Raw genomic sequence first — 24,417 nt, 5'->3', positions numbered from 1 at the left:
TTCTAGCTTTCCCACTCCCTGTATCCTGGCAGTAGTGTCGTTCTGGCTGAGCTCCGTTCCCGTCATTTACGCCCCAGTTGGATGGGTATGCCAAGAAATGGCGCTGTTGTCTGTAACCTTGTGAGAAGATTGAACCTGACAAAGGGTCTAACCCTTCACTTTCCTTTTTCAAATACATCAAGAACTATTTAAGCATGTTGGGGTGGATAGAACAGAGAATAAGCAATACAAAATACTATGTTGGTATCTAAGACTTCAGTTTATGTGTAATAGTTTCCTTTTTTTTTTACTGCTTCTTTTGGGGAATTATTAAGATAATTTCCAGTTGATGAAAAAGAATTTGTGCTATTTAGAAAATGTCAAAACAAAGAGCTCAGTTAATGTGCACTTTGCTGGTGGAGGTGCATTTTGTTCTCTATTGATTACATTAAGAAATACAATACTCAGATGTCTTACTTTTAACAGCCAGAAAGCAAGCAGTTCAATATTGTTTAGATGCAAAAGGCGAAATCACAACCACAATAAACTGAATTCATAATCTAGATAGATTGGCTTGTTTACCAGTGCTCTGCATTTCAGTTTTACCTACAAAGCCAGATTAAAGCAATAAAGGTTTTTAAGAGACAAATAAAAACCCAAAGTGCATTTTACATTTTATAAATACAAAATGAACATAAACTAAATTATTTTTTAGTGACGTACTACTAGATTGTAAACAGTGGCAAGCATATAAAAAAGTTTTTTTTCTATCATTATTGTGTTTGGAAGTACCATCAGTTAATAACTTTCAAAACTGCTTTTGACAGTTAGTAAATAAAGATGGAGGGGTTAATAATCACAAATGGTAAAATGTAGTTTTGGCTGAGCAGTATATGTAGAATAATCCTTCTAGACAGCTCACATTTGCATAAAATGTAGGCTCTGAGCAGAATCGGATCAAATCATGTTCTTTTTATTAGTAAACTTTATGCATTTATTTATAAATAAACTACAATGACATTCACCTTTAGATTGTTCTCCAATGGTTTTAATCACCTGATGACTTTCTAATGTATATATATAGAGAACAGAATTAAAAAGATATAATATTCATTAAATTATATTAAATCCATATGAATGCTGACACTTAGCAAGGATAACATGAGAAGCCTCTTAATGTATCCATATATAGCTGATTACTGGGTAGACTAGCTCTTTAATTGCACACCTTGTAGTTTAATTGCTATGTAGGCTTTCTTGTTTATCTTGACTATTTACATGTACATAATAATTATGCATACGTTTCCAAATATTGCAAATAATTGAAATGGTTGGTAGATGTATAAAATAGGCATGTACACAATAAACTAGGACTCTAGTTTAATGATAATTTAAACTATGGTTAAAATACAAATACTTTGTGATCATTTTAAAAAATATTCATAAATTCATTTAGCTACTTTTCTAAACCTGCAGTTTCCTATGTAACAACTCACTTCCAATCTGTTTACCATACTACTTCTCCCTAATATAAGCCCATTAAACATTTAACTTTGTAGCAATGCAAAAACTTTCTGTAAGTCTTCCCGAGTATGGTGACAGTAACTCGGATGTGCATACAGTACAGATAAATGCTCCTTTACAAGGAGTAAAGTGGAAACTGTATCAGATATTGATTTTGCCTATGACTTAATCTATGGGTTGGCATATGTTTACTAAAGGTCCTAAGCTGGTCATAGAGGTCTATTTACAAATCAGTGAATCTGACATTTACCAAACAGTCTCTGGTGGAGAATCAATTGCTGCCATTAAAAACATGGGCCTGGAAGATATTCCGCTAGAGAATGTTTATTGAATGTCAGATTCACCATTGTATAAATAGATACCCAAGCCTGTATGCTGTTTTGATCCTAACAGTAGTACACGTTTCCTTAGAGGAGGACAGGATAGGGACCAGTTACAGGATCTTTTCCAACAGCTTTGAATTTTTAGCATGTGGGATAATGAGTATCTTCTACCAACTGAAGGCCTTTATTATCGCCCCCGTTACACAGGAAATGGTCAAGTAATCTAAATTAGGAGCACCACTTGCTTCTATCATGCCTTTATGGTCTGTTTATTTTAGGACCTAATCAGGACAAAGGAAATATAACTTTAATCTTTTGGTTTTATAAAGGGATCTGAGATTTACAGGCTGGGTAAGTTGAGCAAAACTTTTTAAACCTAACCATTGCAGTTAGATGGTTATATACAATTGCCTAGTTTTCATAAATATTTATAGACCACCAGCATGTTGAGTTATACACATCCCAGTCATACACACCCAATCACATTTGCACTCATTGGCCAGTTATATTAAAAAAATCATACTAGTATGTTTTTGGGTAAACTTTCTTGCAAAAGAAAATTAAAAATAATAAATAATCATATAAAACTCATGTTGGTAGCATCCCTGGTGCATATAAAAGCACCACAGAACAGCAAGCCATCAGTGCTAACAACAATGCCATTGTTCAGTTTTTTGATGACAATTAAACTTACCAGAGATTAGTTTGAATTCATGTTTTATTTCTACTTCCGGTACTTTTTTTTACATTATGTGTTTCATCTGTTTTCATTTTTATAGTCAATATTCCAATCGTTTATGAAATCTTCCCAAAAGGTGTCAGGATAATTAGATATTGGAATATTATAGCTGATGAGGCAAATCAATACATGGTGTCAATAGACAGTAAGCCTGGTAAATAAAATGTATGCATATGTCAAGGTTGCAATTATTGATTTTAAGGTGACTGAATATGAAAGAAAAAAAGGTATGATAGGTACACTATAAATAGGTTGAGACAATAACCTAATAGAATAATGAATAAGGAGGGCTTAAGGGAAAACAAGTGGAAGGAAGTGTTGATAATTATGTAATCCTTTACTTTATTTGCCAACCCAGGGAGGCTCAATATTTATACATAGAAAAAAATGACAGGCAGGGTTTTAGGGCAAATCTTATATTTTATAAATTTGTCACATATTGTAGAACATACAGTATTTGTTTACATGTACAATTATTCTTTACTGGGACCTCATTTCTTGAGATTCAGTAGCTGCTTAGTGATTCACCTACTTAGTGATTTAGCTGTATCTAAAAAATAGCGTATAGTTGTTGGCAAACCGTGTGTGCGAGAAACACAGTTTGCCCTGTATAGGCGTGTTTCGCCCTGTATAGGCTTCCTCAGGGGTAGCTGTGTGCCTTTTCTGAAAGTTTGTGTATATCTAAATATATTTATCAAACATAAAACAGTATTAATATGAAAGGATATCATAATTCACTGTGATTCAAATGTTTTTGTTAAATACATATCAAAAGAAATTTTTGTGGAATATATCTACAAAGGAGAGTTCGATATGAAGAAGCAGGTCAAATATTGAGAAAACATTTCAGATCCAATATATATCAACTGTCACCCCTCAAAACAATAGATGACCTTCCCAAGTTGCCTGTATCATAAAAAAATGAAGTCATTATAACCCCACAATTCTTTTTAATATTAAGATAAAAGCTGTTGACTATGACCAAACAACACAGACTACGCCTGTAAATTCATTTTAATGTATTATTATAGTCATTAGATTTACAAATACATGTAGATTTTCTCTATATTTGACCTGCTTCTTCATATCAAACTCACCTTTGTAGATATATTCCATGAAAATTTATTTTCATATTATATTATTACTATATATATATTTAACAATAACATTTGATTCACGGTGAATTATGATATCCTTTCATATTAATACTGTTTTATGTTTGATAAATATATTTAGATATACGCAAACCTTCACAAAAGGTGCACAGCTACCCCTGAGGAAGCCTATAAAGGGCAAAACGTGTCGGGTAACAAGGCTGCGTGCAAAACACCCGCACCTTTTCGTGTTTGTCGCACACATGGTTTGCCAAGGACTATAAACTATTTTTTAGATACAGCTAAATCACCAAGTAAGTGACATATGTCTACAAAGCAGCAACTGGATCTCAAGAAATGAGGTAGCAGTAAAGAATAATTGTACATTTAAACAGATACTGTATGTTCTACAATATGTGATGAATTTGTGAAATATAAGATTTTATTTGCCATAAAATCCTGCCTTTCTCTCTTTTCTATGTATAACCTAATAGAATAATCAACACACACAGATTTCTATGTAAATAAATACCCAATTTTACTTATTAATGCCTTTGACTAAGCATAGAGTTGTGCTGGAACCCAATTGATAGAGTTTAGGCCTAGTAATTGGCTGCTTGAGCAGCATGCACTAAATTGTAGTAGGCAAAATGGTAAATTACATTGGAATTAAAGATTAGAGATAAATTACTAGAAATAGGATCACTATCAAAGCAGGAGCAGGCACATCAGAGTAGATGATACACAGCTTGGCAGTTTACTAAGCAAACCTGTGTTGAATATTGGTAAAATCTACAATGGTTTTCTATTGCTATTCTTAAGTAGGATTTTGTGTAACCCCAGGGTTCCTCCAAAAGTTGCTAGGGGTTTCTATATACTGTGGCTGATTGATCTCATATTTGATGATGCCTGCATAGTTCTGTGACCAAAGCTATGTGAAAGGGTCAGCTTTATTACACTGATAGGTTGTCTATAAAGTTGTCAATAATGATTATAATATAAAATAATAAATATGATACTCGCTTTCAAAAAATTGAATATTTTCAGTTAATATTTCTTGATTAATAGGTTTTGTGCCATTTGAGTATTATAGGTAAAGTTCTAAAGAATATCATGTTTGGTCTTACAGCCTCAGTTATGTAGCACACGTCAGCCCAACAATATAAATGCTTGGTTCAGCTGCAATGAATAGAAAGTTGCTTCCAGATAAATGCACGCATTCAAATATGTGATGACCAGCAGCTTCCTAAGCAGATACTGATGAGCCATGAGTTCTATTGTCCTCTACTATTCCACGTCTCCCTTTGCCAGGGTATAAATACTGGGCCATACTGGACCTCCAGTATCAAGCCTGGTAGCTCCAGCAAGGAACAGCTCCAAGAGGTAAGATGCAAAGTTACTTCCAATCACATGACAAACTCGAAGTGACAGGAATGAATGGAAGCTACTTGCTTCATGAACATTCCACATAGTAATTTGTGTATTTAAGATTCTAATACAGTTCTGAGTAGTAGATTTCTATTTCATTACAAAATTATTACTGCAGCAGATTCTAATATACATATATTTTGATAAAAAAACTATTAAAGTATAGTGATAAATATGCATTGGACGGTTTCACACTAGATAACATGTACCTTCTTAATTTCCCTAATTTCTTTATATTTTGATTGTATTTCATGGTAACCATTCTTGCTAAAAACATTTTACATTTGTTATGGATTTGTTAGTCCACAAGGACAACTGTTTAGTTAAAAGTGCATTATTCCTTTTTGTATTTCAGAACATAAACTGCCAACATGTCCCAGACACCCAAAGCTGCTGCTGCTGCTGCTGCCAGCCAGGGCACTGATGCCAAGGAAAAGGGTACCCCCACCCCAGTCCCTGTTCCTGTTACCAAGCCCACAAAAACTGGTGAACCCAGTGTGGGAACCTTCAAGGTAAGTCTTTTCAAAATACTCTAAATTGTATCTATCTTACTTGCTGGTGTGGTGTCATTTCATCAGTACACATTTAAAGGACTTTATATACAATATTATGTACAGATGAATCCAGGCCTTATTCTGTGCATCAATACCAGAAATCATGGGAATTGTGTATTTGGTACAAAAACAAATTCTAGTATTCAATTAGATCCAACAAGGTCTAGAAACCTACAGGTTTTACTTTTTTAGCTAATCTACTTAAAAATGTCTAAATAAATGTGCTTCAAAAAAAACCTAAAAAAAATAGTTAACACCATTATATATCACTAAAGGAAGTTATGCAGCAAACAGCATTCCGAATATACATGCAGAATGAAATATAATTCAAGTTTATTTTTAGAAAAATTTATGAATAACTTAATTACCTGATAATACTATTCAGAGAATAAAAATCCACAAGCTAGTTCATGAATTCATAAGCATAGTAGGTATAATATGTGTATGTTCTATGTATTTTATTTTGGAAGAGCAAACAAAAAAATGAGAGATATAACAAACAATTCATCAAAATGATTGTAACTCCAGGCTGTAATGACATTTTAGGCTATCAGGTCACAGAATTAAATCTGAAGCAAAACTAAACTATCTCTCCCCATACAACTAACAGTTGTGATGGTATAGATGCAGGTGAACAGACTCCTTCATGCTAGAGGGAGCAAAGTTTTACCATGACAATTTACTTTTGTTTATTAATGACTGTGTGCCCATCACAGAAATTTGTATAACTTCCCATCCCCAAAGATATAACTTTAGTATATATTTCCTCAACTGAACTGTTACATTTTGTATATTATTTTGTATATTATTCTCTCCCACTTCCTCCCTTGCTCCTCCAAAACTTGGTTTAGAGTTTTTCCTCCAAAACTAGGTCTAGATGGGATTGCTTTAGAAAGCAGCTTTAATGGCTAAACTCAAAATAATCAATACAAGGGATATAAATTATGGTAAAAATAAAGCCTTATATAAAACAAATTGATTATTTCAATAAAGTAGAATTTTTCCACAGTGCTTTTCTCATTTTTTTGTGCTGTTACCCAGACAGGATTGATGCTAACGAACAATTTATTCCCTCTGCAGGTAATCATTTTTGAGCAGGAAAACTTTCAAGGAAGGCACATGGAACTCCTGAATGAGTGTGTGAACCTTGGGGAGAGAGGATTCGACAGAGTACGCAGTGTTATTGTCGACTCCGGACCGTAAGTGCTAAAAGCTCCAGCTGACAGTTTTATTTGGCAATTCATTCTTTAAACATGCTGTGAAATATGTGATGACCATTTATATTTCCTTTTAAGTTAAATTTCATAACCCAGTCTGGGTGATCATATTGATCTTTTTATTACTGATTTTACATCAGTTATTCACTGTTTCATTTATTTCAATATTTACTTATTTTCAATATTTTTAAGCAGTCAAAGAAACTGGTAAATAATCAAAAAGGTTTATTAAATTTTGCTATAGAAAATACATTTATAAAACCAAAAGTTCCTCTGTTGATTCCCACCTTGCAGGGTTGGAGCTGCCACTAAAATCTTTAGACTATCAGGTGTGTTGGATGCCTAGGTCTACCCACTACCTGCTGTAGCTTCCAATGGCCCCCGTTTGCTAAATCCCCGGAATGTCCTTGTAGCACATTAGTTATGTATCAGCTGGGTGGAATCATAGCAAGTAGCACCAAGACAAAGATATCTGACCTATTCCCATGTGAAGATTGGAGTCAACGAAACACTAATCATAATTTTTGTATTTTTTAAAGCAGTAGTTGATTTTACCCTTCATATGTTATGATTCTGTAGGTGCTAATATATATAAAAATAGATTCAAATTAAACAATAGTTTACTAGTTTAATTTTTATCAATGTTAAAACAATGATTTATTGCTTGGGTATATATATGCAATCCCTAGGCTCTAGTGTTTTATTCTGTACAGTACCAGACTTTGACCTCAGCAAATAGCCTCTACAAGCCAGAATTAACCATTAATACTGCCAGTAACTGTCTCTGTCTTTTGGTATCCAAAACCACTTAATCAAGTGAAACAGATGATCATGCATTCCTCTTACTTCCTCCTGTCCTTACTTTATTTTAAAAGTAATACAAAAGCTCTCGTATTCTCAACACATGCAGCAGTAAGCAGGAAGTGAGAAAAGATAACATGATTTCCCACTGCTCCTGTCCATGCATTGCCCAGGTATGGATTTTGTCATAATATCTTGAATCTGACCCTGGTTTATAAAAGTAATAATGTATGTTATGCTTGCTATTATTATATGCTTCAAAATAGCATGCTTTACAATAAAGCTACAAAGCAGTCCCTTTTCTACAGGGGATTTTTGAAGCAAAGTTTGATTTTTTTTATACTTTTTTGTTTTTGTACATTGATTTTATATTGCTAATTTAAATACATGATAGATTTGGGATAAGGTGCCACCCTTCTACTTGGTCTTTAGTTATTACTTTCATCTGGTGGTTCAGTGGTAACATATCATATGTATCTTATAATCATAGCTAGTGCCAGAGGCTAATGCTCATGAAAGAGAAAAATTGTAAGTGACAGTGCAGTGCAGGATGTCATCTGCTGATTTATGAGGAACAGTCTGGCCCATGAATATGACACTTGGAAATAAGTGAAAAATGTACGCAGCAATAAACTCCTTCGTCTTTTCACGAAAGAATGATTACATTGGTGTGTTTATACACAGTAAAATATATTGAAATGTATATAGAGTATATATGATTTATTGGTCAAGACAGTGATTCATCAAAGTATGCAAGGACTGTTCACTGCATCAGTGCACCTTGATAAATCACTCATAACACGTATCACACTCATATTAGAAGTAGATAACAGTGATACAATGGAAGCACCCACAGAACTCATTGGAATCAAATTTTTTTTAATCAAGTAGGCCATTTTATGGTTTTTAATTTGATTATTTGGTTATTTTTGTATAAATGTTTTATATTATGTTTTATATTATTGTATATATGTTTATTTCTGCCCAAAAGGCAATGTGGTTTGATTATCAGTACATTTATATTAAAATGTAATAATCATATGTTTTTCGAGGATGGAAAAGGGAAATAGAAACAGTGCTTTATATTATCAAAATCACTTGTAACCAAGCTGAATCAGCATAGGTGATTATATCCCTTGCTAATTACATAAAGCATTATACAGGTTCTATAAAAAATGTCACCATCTAGAAAATCACCCCTTCCCATCTATATTCACCCAAGCAGTTTTCCTATTAGATTTTAAAATATGTATATATAAATACTGTGTACAGCAAGTGAATTATATTTTCATTATTTTCTCCCTGTGATTTTCATTGTCCTTGTGTGTGTTTTGTGATGACTGTCACTGCATTTTCCTGATGATTCTACCTGATTTGTGGCCTCCCCGTACACATCTTCTCAGCTGGGTTGCTTATGAGCAGTCCAACTTCCGTGGCGAGATGTTTATCTTGGAGAAGGGCGAGTATCCTCGTTGGGATACCTGGTCTAGCAGCTATAGGAGCGACTGCTTCGTGTCCCTACGCCCCATCCGAATGGTAAGGTCTATTGTTTTATGCTTTAAAAGTATTAGCATGGTATCCTATTTTTCCTTGTCTAAATTATTCAAAATACAACTACAAATTTGGTATTAAAGGGAACCCAGTTTATTGGCAAAATGTATGTATAGAGTTTGTGGCATGTACAGCATCCAACAAGCTATGTTTAGGCAGAAATATTTACACAGCTGTGTATAGTTGTTTTTTTAACACTCACACAAAAAGAAGAACCAAAAACATAATTTTATTGACGGAAACAAACACATCATGGACCTGTAAAAGAAAAAAGAACAATATTATTTACAGAATTAATCTATAGGTCACCACAACTTATTATATCAATTTATTACATGTCAAATGGCTGCATACTAGATTCTAGTTAAAGCAAGTATTCCTTATTCCACATTAAGGGGTGGATGCTCATCAATGCATACATTTCAGGAACAGAAAAAAAGTAAAACTCACTGTGTGGTTCATTGTATAAAGCATTGCAGAGCCTTGAGTCTTAGGCAAAGCCAATTGTAACTAATCAAACAGGACAACTATATTAGATGATGTCCTTAGTTGCTGTCCTAAGCATTTATGTCTTCTCCTTCACATTAGATAGCCCTGAAATGTACTTACACATGCATTGCAGTTACAGAGCTAAACAGAACTATTTAGTGAAAATATGTAAATAATATCATATAAAAGACCACAGTAATTTGTAATTATTGCTTGTGAAGGTTAAGCATTTAACAGAAATGTATATTGCTTAAACTCCAAACTGTATGAAAAATATAATATATATAGATGATATTTAATATGAACCTCTTACGCACATTGCTTACAATGGGCACCTGATTGTTGGTGTTTTCAATAGCCCATGTCCTCAGATTTAAGTGTTAAGGAACTAAGCGTGTATGTGTAACAATGACTGCTGAAAATCATCCAGCAAGGCTTTCATTTAGACACAGTACGTGAACCTTGGCACTTAAAAACCATAAAGTTGACTTACAGGTTTTAAGGAGGAATACCACTAATTCTTATATAAACAAAAGAAGCCATCCAAATCTCTAAAGGCTTATAATAAAATTCAACCCCTTAGCGGCTATTATGCAGTATTCATGTTCTTCTTTCAATGGTAAATAATTTTTCTTGGCCAGGGATCTGTGGTTCTGAGGTTGCAGAAGAATTTCAGCTGATATTTCTGCTGTATGAACTGCTGCAGTCTAAGATAAAGGACTGCATTCTGAGATCAGTTCAATTTAGCATCAGAAAAGCAAGTTTATTCTGGTAGTGTGTCTCTGTCTACAGTTGTCTTAACAGCCCTCTGTTGGACAATATCCCAGCCTCAATCTAGCTGCCCAGTCACTGGCTCATCAATGTAGGGCTATGTTCGGAATTAAATGAATAGAAAATCTCTGGATATAAGCCAAACGAAAGCCCAGCCTATTGTTAAGTAGAAAGGAAGCATATTTTCTATGTCCTGTAATGTGTGTAGCATTTCTGGGATATGAACATCAACTTTTGGAAATAGAACAGAAATTAAAGACACTTTGCTAAGCTCCCAATAAAAATGTCACATTAGTACACTGAGAAACAAAACTATATATGTGTTTATGGTATTTAAAGGAGAATTCCAACTTAAACAGAAAGCTATTCTACTTTTCTAATGGAAATGCTGATAATATTTTTTTACCATTGTTGAAGCTCCTAACACTTAAATTAGCTAATCATCCAATCCAGATTTGCTGTCTGTGCCCACCAATCACGAATATTTTGAATATCAAATGGCCCTTGCTGCAATCTGTTAAACCTTTCTAGTGTTCATTCTAACATGTTTTCTTTCAAAGACAGGGTTATTGTTTTCCTAAATTACATGAGGCTTACTCTATAATATCAGTAAATCATGTTCAGAGGTAACACTGTGCAGAGAGTCAAATATTAAAAAAAAAAAAAAAAAGCAGTTTACCAAAAGGAAAGTAAAAAATACATTAAAAGTCTCTATAATACTGTAAATCTTGGTAAATAAATGTTCTACAATTTTGTCTGCTCATCTACAGGATAGCCAGGAACATAAAATCACCCTGTTCGAATCCGCCGACTTCAAGGGCAACAAGATGGAAATCACTGAGGATGACGTGCCCAGCCTGTGGGCCTATGGATTCTGTGACCGCGTGGGAAGCGTAAAAGTTCCCAGTGGAACGTAAGTCTTGTACCTTTTTTTTAAACCTGATCAGTGATAAAGTCCAATCACACATTAAGTCCTAGGGCATCAGCATAGCATATGTTAGACAGTAAATCCATACCAATGCATAATTCATGAATTTTATTTCATATCAGGACACACAAGTGAAATGTAGACCAAAAATGATTGTATTTATTTATAACTTTGCACTAAAACTTTGCTACGTCCTTCCTTAAATAAAATATATATATATATATATATATATATATATATATATATATATATAAAATCTATAATCAAGATCATCCTAAGAAGGTGCTGGTTTTAAGGCTGCTACAGGATCTAGCTCAGCATCTACACCCCTGATTACATTGGGATATTGTTTTTGTTTTATTAGATAGTTACAGATAACACTAAAATGGTTAATGTACTAGACCTATATTACAAGCATAGTATTTATAAGCTATATCACACTTTACCTTCCTTCTTTATAGATGGGTTGGATATCAGTATCCCGGTTACAGAGGCTACCAATACCTATTTGAAAACTGTGATTATAAACACTGGAATGAATGGAGTGCCTTCCAGCCCCAGGTCCAGTCTATCCGTCGTATTAGAGACATGCAATGGCACCAGAAAGGATGCTTCCTTATCCCCGCCACTCCCACCACCAAGTAAAAATGAAAATGTCCCAAACTTGACAGAGAACCTTCAGGAATCCTCCATGGAAAATGTACCTCAATACATTTTTTAAATCTACTCTGTCAACTCAGTTGTTGTATAATAAATATTTACTGGATGTACTTTATGATGCAAATAAACACCCTTTCTGAGGTATAGCAATCGACTGTTGTGTAAATGGAAACTGAATCATATAAAAACATTCAATTCAGATCTTCTATTAAAAATGAAAGCTGAGCTATTTGGGAAAACATGTCAGAATACAAAATGGTATTCTCCACAACTTATATAAATCAATCTTATCCAATTTTTTATTGAAGAAAAATTGACACGGTGATACTAATCCTGCAGGAAATGTGGAGTCGTGTAACTTAATATCCAGTGGACAATCAAACAAACATAACAAACTTAACATCTTCATACATTCTATTTCTTAGCTACAATGGGTTGATAGTAGGGAATGGCCAAGAAGCAAACAACTAATCCCCTTTGTTCTCTAGCTGTTTCTAAAAATGATATTTCCTATTCTTTATAGTTTGATGATTGTATGATTTACCCATTCTGTTTCCCCTTTCTATGTAACTATGTGGCAGCTCAACGTTGCATGCTGCTGACTTCTTTTAGGTATATCTCAGGAGTAAACATAATATTGTGTTCTCCATTAGGATAATGACATGGTTCAAACACATCTTTATTATTCTCTCCATTGAAAAGTTACCTATTAGCAAAGAATAAATACCAAATTAGGCCATAGATGCATTTGTGGTGGGTTGCCATTGAACTGTGTATTCAATGTAGTCTAGTTTGTCTAAGCACAAAATCAGTTCTTACATTCGTACACTTTATTGATGTGATGCGAGACATTTAGCCCATAAACAATGTGGTCAATGTATCACAGAAAGCATTTCTTTTTTTGGTTTCTTTCATTTTGATGACAATATAATAAACATTTCCAACTACAACATCACCACACTTTGAAACTTGTAAACAGTTAAACTAATATGACCGAATAGACAAATAAAAGTGGACCAAAATGTGTGCAAACACAGGGTGGAGAGAATTACATTGGCAAGATTGTGAGTTGATGTCCGTGAGCTAGTTAAAAAGGTAAAATATTATATACTGTATATTAAAAAATCTCTCTCTCTCTCTCTCGCTTTCTAGGCTTTACTAAAGCTTTCAAAAAAAGTTGTCTACAAATGTGTTATTCAGCAATTGTTATTTGTCCTTGTTTACTTTTGCTGATTTTGTGATAGATTTTACATAACAATTTAGGTCCTTGGATTATTAGGTTGAGAACTCCTTGTCTGGAGGAACTCTACAAAGCAATATCTACTTGCCTTTAGATAACTCTAGATTTTATTTGACATTTTTTTTTTGTAACAGGGAAAACACATCCAAATGTATTTAAGTCAGGATACTGATATACTCATCATTGATGTGATACACTGGTGCAGCTGTCGCCAACCTTTCTTACCTTACGGACCACTAAACTCTTAATTTTTAATCCCGCAGACCATTAATCTGAATTTCTTTAAAAAAGATAAATACATTTGTAAAGTCATACTTACCTAAAAGAGCATCTGAGAAATAAACAAATAAAATAAAACAATCAAATGAGAATCTGTATTGGCGGAGCACGGTGACTCTTGTAATGGTTGGAAAAATACTGAAACGTACGGCTCAGCAATGATAGCCCCAAATAACTTAAGACTACACTGACGTCACGCTGTGCCTCCCTTGTTTTTCTGTCTCTAGTACAGTTTGTGAATTTAATGCAATAGAAAGGCGAAAATTGTCATTCAGAATATAGGAATTTATTAGAATATTATTTTTGTTTTATTATTATTAAAACATAAAAATTGCAAATAATGTACACATTTTTCTGTGGACAACCAAATTTTTCTCGTGGACCACCAGTTGGTGACCACTGCACTGGTGGATACCCTTTTGGTAAGTTATGACCCATGTCAATTAGTAAACAGCAAAATGTAGCACCCCTTTAATGCAGAAAGATCCCATTAAGGTACAAGGAGTTAATTTTAGTATTTGCTGGACTGTTTTAGATTCTGTTCCCCCCAAGGTAATGATGGTTGGCTACCTTTTGTTGCACAGGGGAAACCCTGGTGCATTTACCTGTTGGAAAGCCAAAAGTGGAGGGACCCAGAAGAGAGATACTTTAGAGCCCAATGGTGCTAAATTTCCAGAGGATAGATGCTTTTAAGAGTAAAATGGGGATGCTTGACCTGTTAATTGATTGACTACTGTGTAATTGATTGCTACTGTGAACTGCCACTGTTTGACATTCTGCTACAGTAACTCTCTCTCCTATGTATAGAGTCGCAATAAATTCCTTAAAATGAGGTGTATAAACCACAGTGATTTTTTATGCACCAATACAAGGGTAAACATGTGAAAAACAAACCCACTTTTACAGAAGTGAGTGCTACAGGTATTTTTTTCCATCCCCTTAACTACAGTAAGTAACAGTATGTCATACAGGCGCCCCATGCATGTCTAGCAGCAAATGTAGTGCAGGATTACAACACTGTTCCTACAATAGGGCAATTAAATCTATAGCTGGTGTTGCCTTCTAGGTTAGAAGATTTATTTGATCATTGCTTTGAGAAGATTGTATTTGATCTTTTGTTACCAACAAACAATCAAGGTATTAAAAGTTAAGATCAAATCTTCACATGAGCCAAAAGTGTTCTGTGTATCTATAGCTGGGGAAATAAAGTTGCATGGTACAGAAGAACAAGCACACATTGATAATAATGGCAATTACAAAATGTTGTCTTGGGTGATGCTTTTTGAAGAATCATCAAACTGGTGCTGAACGGATTGCTCACACAATTGAAACAGGGTGTGGGCCATAGAAAGTCCTGTCTGTGGGTAGGGCTTTGCATTGTGGTTAATATTATCATATTGCTATCATACATGTGTCTGTGCTGTTATTCTTACCATAAATGTTGGATGCACTGAAGAATGATTTTTTTAACCCCTGTAGCTGAATATTGATATTTTTTTTTCTTAAATGTCCTTTAAATTCCATAGGGTTGATGCATACCTTTAAATCTTATAGTAAGTATGGAATAAGGTCTATGGGCTCATTTTTTTATTAAAAAGAAGTAGGGTTCCATTTTCAATGGCAATTTTTATGTTAATTTTGTAGTTTTTTTGTAAAGATACAGCCTTTTGTTTATTATAAGATTGTTATCAATTGATATACATCGAATTTGGTCCATTTTGGTATAGAAAATGAGCTATTTATTTCTGGCCCTATAAAAAGTACGTAAAGTAAATGTTTAAGGATATTAGAAAATGTAGAGAGTTTACTGTGAGTGTTGTAATACTGACAATTATATAACAGTAGAAGGTGTTTCCTGAATAATATATAGACAGCTACACATCAGATTTCTTGATGATGTCAGTTTCTTTGTGAGTAGATCAAATTTTGCAACTCTAGATGTTTTATTTTTACATAAAAGCTTTGTCAGCAGGACTGACAAGAACAACTATGATTCCGAAGATAGTCTCAGGTCAGTGGAAGCTGTATAGCAAACATACTGCCATCCATTTTTAATTTAACTTTTTAGTTTTGCCTACAGAACGCCTATTTTCATTGTTGTCTGCTTACTAGGTAGATGGACAATTTTTAGAGTTTAAAATTTTAAAGTTGTTACCTTAACAAGAGGTAATGAGAAATCTTGAAATAGGGGCATTTTTTCGGTTGGCAATTATCCAAACGAAGGATTCCCCCACTCTGTAGTCAATATCTTTTGCTCCTTGTTGCAGCTTTTGAACAAAAAGGATGCATACAGTAATTAAAAACAGACATATATTAACCCTTCATGATCATTTCCTAAACTAAACAAAAAAAGAAAAAATGGCTATAAATTCACTTTGTATTTATACAATGGGAAAATGTACAGAATTAAATCAGTCACAGGACTTCAATTCAAACTTTTTAAACTTGACTTCAATTCAACTTTTCAATTCTGGATTTTTTTATAGGAGAAAAGAATTATATGCTTCCTGCACACTGAAGTAAACTACCTTGACATTTATAGAATATGTATAAAAGATTTTGCAGTCCTCCGTATGAGCCAAAACTGCAGTCTACATATTTTCCCTTAGTTCATTTCCACACAATTTTGTGACAGATAATGTCTATATATATATATATATATATATATATATATATATATATATATATACAGTGGTACCTTGGTATAAGTCTTTAATCCGTTCCAGATCCTTGGACTTAAACCAAACAAATTTTTCCCATAAGAAATAAAAGGAAAATGAATAATCCGTTCCCATGAAAAAAAATCCTTTTGTTATTGGCATATTATACATTGATGTGGCTGTATACAATAATTTAAACACTGCTTAATACTAAAATACATAAATACAAAAGCAATTAGATGAAATGTAACCTCACTTTACCTTGCTGAGAAGAGTGGCGTGTGTACTAGGATGGTGCTGAGAAGGGAGGAGGAGATGTTATGTAATTCACAGAGAGTTATAGCGCGGGTTGTTCTCTGAATGGTAACAACTGGCGTACTGACGCTCGTGGGCAGTCGTGGCTTTGTCTCGAGAGAGGTAAATAAGGGCAGCGCGCGGTGTTATGACACATTGTGACCCATACAAGTTCTAGCACAAAGGTTGTATACCAAGCAAAATGTTTCGTGTCCAAATAGGACTTAAACCAAGTTGGACTTATTCTCAACCATGTTCCACTGAACCCTGAACCTCCTCCAGAGGTTGCTAGGGGTTTGTCTAATTGTAGCTGATTCACCTCCCATAACACATGTATGGTTCTAGTGCCAGCACCACTTGCTAGAGCTAGATGCATGCTCTGTGTTCTGCTATTTCCCAATGACCCCAAAAAAATTGGTTCAAACATGGGTTTTCTGAGACCTGAAAATTACTTTAGGGGCTCCTCGGGGGTAAAAAGTAGGAAAAGGCTGATCTGGAAAATTTCTAATATTCTACCTGAAACTGTCTGTGATTACCCATACATGTTTCATTGCCATCCTACCTTGTAGAAAAATCCTTATATATAATATTACTAAAGCTTGGCTATTTTCTTCCGGCACCAAAATTTTGATGATGCCTGATTTCATTGAGCAACTACTAGAAAAAGAGGGCTTTTAGCAACGCAGGGCTACAATAATTTTGCCTGCTTGCCATTTTTGGCACATAAACATAAACATGTATACTAACCTTAAAAAATTGAAATGTAGTCACTTGGCTTCTCCTCCATTCTCTTCTATGCTACAAACATGAAAATTACTAATCCCAAGGGTGGGATAGATTATGAACAAATGCATAAAGAGCTGGGAGTGTATCCACCACTAACAACCAAAAGCCAATTGCAACCATTGAGTTCTCTTAATGTACACAGCTGGGAGTGTTTCTATTGGCTGATACTTGTTAGGGGAAGGAATGCTACCTGCTTTAGATACTGTTATTGTAGCATGGAGGATGAGATCTTTTCAGATTTTGTCACTTTAATCAGGAATAGCAATGAATATTATTCTAATATAGTGCCTGTATCATCAGCTTTTAAGATTGCATATTGCAAACTGCTAATATTTTAGAATTCACAAGTGTAAAAATATGTTTTACTAGATTTTCTTCCTGTGAATTTGTTTCTTGGAAGTGACAATTTCCCCATTCAACTTCTTCTTTTAGAAAGCATTTCATAACAAAAAGAGAAACAATACAATGTTTGACCCAAACATAGAATGGGTAAACATTAGCCTATTTAGGACTAGAGTTCCAATACTTTCACAACTCAACTGTTTTCATGCAAAAATTAATAAATAAATCAACCAAGCTGTTTACTATCATAAGAATACAAAATATTGCTGTTCCTTTTTTGCAAATCTGGGAATTAAAGTTCAAAGATCTGATCAATATTTCAGTTCCTAAAAAATACAGCCAACTGGTAATGTTTAAACTTTCCAGGATTGTGAAAGACTAAGGAACCCTTATGGTGGGCCTATATTCCTTTTCCAGCAAGTAACCATATCACATAAATCACCACTCAAAACCTCCTGGAAAAACCACTAGTCTGAACTTACCATTGCTGTCCAAGCTCATTGCAGTACATGATATGGACATGACCCATCCCAAGCCCTGCTTTGTTGATTGACAGTGAAAGCATTACTCTTTAAAATAGAGGAAATGGACATTACTCACCCCACCCCACCAAGCCCCGTTGTGTTGATTGAAAGTAAGAGCCAGACGTACACACGTCAGATGAATCTGGGGTACACACGTCAGATAATTCTGGCACTTGTACAGCGTCAACGTCGTTCATGGATCCATCCTGGCGGATCGGCAAACAACAAATGATTGTAATACAAGTAAAGGGGAGAGAGCGCATCGGGGTGCCACTCCATCATTTCCCCCCTGATAGAGCAGAACGGAGCTGTACAAAGTTCGTTCATGCATTTTTCAGCCTTTTGTCATTGGAAAGGATCATGAAAGATCCTTTCCAACGACAAAAATCTAATGTATGTATGTAGCCTTGCACTATGAGAAAGAAGGGCTGATGGGAGGCAGCACGGTCATGCGACTGTAGTCTTGCAGAAAACTTAAAATACTTTTATTATTGTAATTTTTTTTTTAATTCAATGGTAATTTACTTATAAAACACTGTTCACTGTTTTTCAGTGTGCATTAGGAGTGGATTCAGAAGAACAATAATTCAAATGAAATCAACAAGTTTTCTTCTTAAATACTTGGCATACATTGTGCAAAATAACTTTAGCCTTTTTCCATTCAATTTTATTGGATCATACAAACAGAGCCGTCTGTTCTAACCAACAAATGGCATTTTATAATAGATAGATAAAGTCTCATTTTTACTATCTTTGAAACCTGGCCTAATACCTTTTAAATGCCTAATTTCCCTGATTCATCTCAAAAATCTCTAGTCTACATTAACATCCCGTCTTTAAAAAACATCCTTCTGTTCTGAAAAATCTTACTAGAAACTGGTTATGCGCAAGCTAGCATAAATTATAAGAAACAGTTTAATCTTTATTGCATTGACTTTCCATCTATGGCCAGTTTATATTCTTCAAGGTAGCATATGCTGTGGCTTGGCTACATAATATAGATTTATTTACACAACAGCAGGATGGCGGTATAATAAGAGCATACCTTACGTGCTACAAAGTTGTTTTCCTTCTAAACTTGTTTTTATGTACCCCTGAAACGAGGTAAGAAATGATAGATTTCAATGTGATACCATTGAATTTTTTTTTATTATTATTAATATTGTTATTATATAATTATTTATGTGGACACATGAATGCAGAGGAACCAAATATTATAATTTTCAACAAGCTTTGATACAGCCATAGATTAGCCCAATCTACAATAAGTAAATTTGGTGAATATTTTTAGGAATTTTTTTTATAAAGTTTCCTACCCCATCACTTTTCTTCAGCCGATGGAAATAGACTATAACTATACACTTATGTAATAATTCTAGGAAAATGTCAATTTTTTTAATTTTGTGCATTATTGTTGTTATCCTATCTTCATATAGCTGACATATTACATAGCACTGTACAGAGTCGTAGTCATGTCAAAAACTCTCACTCAGAGGGGCTTACAGTCTATGTCCCAGTATGTTTTTGGGATGTGGGAGGAAACCAGAGAACCCAGAGGAAACCTATGCAAATACGGGGAGAACATAGATCTAATAAGATATCACAAAGTACTTATCCTATAAAGGTAGTTACCAAGTTACATACAAGATAGGGACTGTAAGTTTGTTCTTAAGTTGAATTGGTATGTAAGTCAGAACAGATGCATTATTTTAATAAATGCAATTATAACAGATGTTTGTCTCAACATATTATTAGGCAGCATGGTGTCAGTTACCGTATAAAATCCTTCCTGTGAGTTTGTTTTAATGACTTTATGGAGTCTATTCATTCATTAACTTCTGGAGCAAGCTGTGCTTTGATATCCAAAAAGAAACAACTGCAGAGTTTGTCTTGGTCATCAAAGAGTTACAAGAGCTTGCAGAAGGGCTCAGTCCTTAAGAGCACCCAAAACCTCAGCTATGTTTAGCAAAAGATTTCTTCTGCAAGTCTTTAAAACCACCCCTTCTACCATCAAGCCTCTGTCCTGTACAAGAGCGAGCAGGGAAGCCCCGAGTCTTCCGTATGTCGGATGTCCTTAACCCGGGGACTACCTGTACAAATAATTTGGGAAAAATCGGCCTTTTGTGACTTTTAATATCTGAGAGCTGAGTTATCCTTTATTTGCTGTGATTGTAAATTTATAATGGGAACAGTTATAATATAAGCCTAACTGAAGTCATGTCAGGCTCAATAAAAAGTAAGTGCTTCACTAATATATCATTCTGACACTTGCTGGCTGCTACTTTTTTTTTTGGTTGAACTGCTATTCCCACTTTTCCCACGGACAGAGCTCCAGTCAACAATGCTGCCTAATAAGCATGAACTAGGTTGATTGGACCTTTGCAGTAAGTGCATTGGACTGCTGAAGTTTTGGAAGCTGCAATCTATGTGATCACAACGGTTCAGATTTTCAGCATGCTGCCAGCACAGGACAATGATAATAGGATAATAGTAAAGAAAATAATACACAGGATAATAGTAAACAAAATAAAAAGTATTTAGGCCCGTTTTGTTATACCACAGGCTAAACCTTAAAACCCTAGTTGCTCCCATTCAGCTGGATGGCAGTGGTGGGGTTTTGCGCACACATTTGTACGAAGTTGTGGTTGTGTTGCATTGGGGTTGCAGCGCAGTTCCTAGAAGGGACATGTTACGTCTGGCTGTGCAGTTGCTTTTTCTTCTCCTGTAATCAGGATGTGTCAATTACATAACAAATAGCAGCTAAACATCAATTTATTGCAGTTACCCTGCAGGAAGGCAAATTCTTTTTTATAGGCTACTAAACTTACTCATTTCTGTGCAATTCTGGGCAGTAATTATGCAGCAGTGAGATTGTCGATAAATCAGAGATCCAAGTTCTCCGTATTTTACTGAACCCAGGATTCACAGACCATCTAACAGGTTCTGTGAAAAGAACAGTAAAATTACTCTTGCTTGTGCCAGTGGTGTGTGAATTTCTTTCCCTGTACTTTATGTACTTCCAATCATAATCAGACTAAAACTCCCCTTGCAGTGGACTACAGACAGACTTAGCCTGCCTCATTTCCAGGCTGGAGGATACCGAGCATCATGTAGTTTTCTCCCCATCCTAAGTGTTCCTGGCCAACCCCTTTTATTTAAAGCGTACCTAAACGCAGAAATTTCACTTTGCATCAAAGGGTAGACAACCTTTTTATGTAAGGTAAAAATTCTGTTTGTTTAGGGTTTTTTTTAAGTGCAACACCCTTTTTGTAAAAAAAAGCTTAAAAAAGGCTGCAGCACCGCCTCCTAATTCTCGATTGCCTATGAATGGGAGCGCAAAGCCTCCTGGGATACCTACATCAGGCATTCTGGGATTCTCTTGGGTGCTCGGGCATGCGCAGAAGGAGCCTTTTCGTGAAAGAAGAAAAATTTGCTGATCTCACACATGTGCAGCAAGTTTTTTTCCATTGTATGTCACCCGATCTTGCACCTGGGTCTGGTGGCGTAGGAAGAAGAACCAAGAAGAAGAGGAGAAGATAGCGCCCCCGGCACGCCTGTTTGGAGGCGGATACTGGGACGATGCAGGACCCGATGGAAGACACCTCCAGACCAATCGACTGCGCTGTGGGATTGAAGGTAAGTGTATTTTTTTTGGTTTTAGGAACTTTTGAGTTTACTTCCTCTTTAATGTTTTTCATTTCTTTCAGTTAAAGTGCTGCAACATCACAAGTGGCCATCCCCCACCCACCAATGACACAGGAAAAGGGTTAGCAGAGTTTGCAGTTGCAACTGGATCTCTGCACATGGGGGACAACTGATTAGATAACTGAAGGCATTCTGGTATTGAAGGAGTTGGGTTGACCTAATGAGGGTTCAAAGTACAAGTGGCTTTAAGGTGGACATGTAAGATACAGAGGCCATCATACTTACATATGTATCGATTTTGTGAGATGAGAAACAGCACAAAAGTATGTACCATAAGGTCATGCCCCTATCACAATTATAGGACCAAGCAGAGTAAATATAAAAAAATGTTTTAGAGTTTTTCACCACTTAATTCATGGAAATCTATACATCAGACCAGAAAGAAGGACCACTAAGGAAGAATAAGGGACAAAGGGATTAGGTTCTAATGTGAGTCAGTCCCTTCTTATAATGACTGGTGGTAGGGGGTACAATAGGGTGCTTTATAACACTTCCTAAAAACATCACAGCTCCCTGCCTCGGTAATACCAGACAAGGTAACTACTAGTAATAATAGGAGCCCAGGCCCTGCAGAGGGTTGGTTGTCAAAATGCCTTGATAATTGGATGTCAGTCTAGAATAATGGGCATTCCTAGGCAGGCTGCGATGGCATGCTGGAATGTTCCACGTATGATGCCAACACCCACATGTGATGCTGAGCCTCCATGATTGCAAGAACTTAAATCCAATGAATGAACAAGACAGGCCATGGACAATAAGGCTGGGGGTTAGAGCAAAATCGACCTTTTTATCCTCTGCTGGCTGATCATTCTTCATTGTAAAATGGAGTTGTTTTTTACAGCCAGCACTCCTATTGTGATCTGTCCTTATTGGAGCTGAAGGGTTCATCAGAGTTGCTGGAAGCTGTACAATGTTTTGGCACTTTGTAAAACCTTGTGTACACACTGCTCTTATACAAGATAAAATTGTGTTTACAAAGGCTTGTCAGTGTTCATATTTTAATATCCTGAGGTTAGCATTCTGGAAATAAATAAATCCTTCACAGTGTTACCACCATCTCCATAGCTGCTGGAGGGAGGATTCTGCTCTTCCATACTTCCAATAGCAGGCTGGGAGGAAGGAAGGGAGTCGGGGCCACCATGGGCTCTGTCACCCCTTGTCATGTGACACGTCATATCATGTCAAGCTGCCTTCATTACTGAAGGAGATGCCATGCTTGGAATGTCTAAACTCGGCACAATATTGTACAAATATTTATGTATGTATATGACCAGTTGTATATGAATACTCCTTATAAGTACCAGGAGGGTGGGGAAGAAATACTTACCCCTGTGGCTTCCCTCAGGGAGCCCAATTGCTATTCAGCTACCAACCCTTCCTTAGAGTCCCCAGCTGACCCCCCCTCCCCCAGGGCCCCCAGCTGTCCTCCCTTACTTTAGGGCCTCCAGCTACCAACCCTACCATAAGGCCCCCAGCTCACCTCCCTTACCCTAAGGCCCCAGCTACCAATCTTTCCATAAGGCCTCCAGCTTCCCTCCCTTACCCTAGCTGTCCTCCCTTACTTTAGGGCCTCCAGCTACCAACCCTACCATAAGGCCCCCAGCTCACCTCTGTTACCCTAGGGCCCCCAGCTACCAATCTTGCCATAAGGCCCCCAGCTTCCCTCCCTTACCCTAGGGCCCCCAGCTACCAACCTTTCTATAGGGCCTCCAGCTGCCCTTCTTTACCCTAGGGACCCCAGCTACCAACCCTACCATAAGGCCCCCAGCTACAAACCCTTCCATAAGGCCCCCAGCTCCCCTTTTTCATCTCTCCTCATACTGATTTCCACCAACACAGGGGCATTTTTTCCTCTGGGAACATTGGATTTAGGGGTCGTGTTTCCTTTCAGTAATACCACTGACCCAGAGGCAGTTTTCAGTGATACCACCAAACGGGGCAAATGTTCTCTTTATGGACACTAGAGTTACATTTTCCTCACTCCAATTGAGGGGCAAATTTCCTTTATCCATGTTTACCGCATTTACCACTCATAAACTCTTATATTTGCTGTGTGCCCCAGCCATTGGCAGTGTTCTCACAGGGTTTGTTATCCAGGAAGTAAGGAGACTGGGGGGGGGGGGGAGGATAAGTTCTGGGTAGGTTAGCCATCAGGTGGGAGTGTTTGAGGTAAATTTAGTCACCAGGCTGGGGGTTTGGTTTAGGCACAAAGGGGTGATATTAGGCAGCTGAACATGCTGCAGTCATTATATGTTTGGTGTTATTCCCGCCCTCCCATTATCAGACATGTTTTTTTTCTATGTGTGCCTAGATATGACCATGTCTGAATAAAACATTTCCCAGCCAGGAATCACTGATGTTTTCCTTTATTACACAGTATATTATACACGTTGCAGGTCTGTGTGCCCTGGTGCTGTATTGCACACATGTGGGGGAGAGGAGGCAGACATAACACTGCGCACCGCGCACGTCACATCACCGCTCGCTGACAACTCCGGAGCGCACAGACCACCGAAACCGCGGACAGGG

At 36.1% G+C, this 24,417-nt stretch overlaps 1 protein-coding gene across 1 annotated transcript; it reads left to right on the top strand.

Moving 5' to 3' along the window:
- Positions 1 to 5,442: 5,442 nt before the first annotated feature.
- CRYBB1 (crystallin beta B1) lies at positions 5,443 to 12,204 on the top strand. Its single transcript, XM_072415437.1, has 5 exons — positions 5,443 to 5,599; positions 6,722 to 6,840; positions 9,063 to 9,195; positions 11,241 to 11,383; positions 11,860 to 12,204. Exons 1-5 carry the CDS (start codon positions 5,459 to 5,461, stop codon positions 12,041 to 12,043), a joined length of 720 nt encoding a protein of 239 aa, XP_072271538.1. The 5' UTR covers positions 5,443 to 5,458; the 3' UTR covers positions 12,044 to 12,204.
- Positions 12,205 to 24,417: the final 12,213 nt, after the last annotated feature.

Source organism: Pyxicephalus adspersus, chromosome 6 (genome assembly GCF_032062135.1).
Source record: "Pyxicephalus adspersus chromosome 6, UCB_Pads_2.0, whole genome shotgun sequence".
NCBI lineage: Eukaryota > Metazoa > Chordata > Amphibia > Anura > Pyxicephalidae > Pyxicephalus > Pyxicephalus adspersus.
The sequence above is the reverse complement of the archived record's forward strand: the minus strand, read 5'-3'. Positions and strand labels throughout refer to the sequence as shown.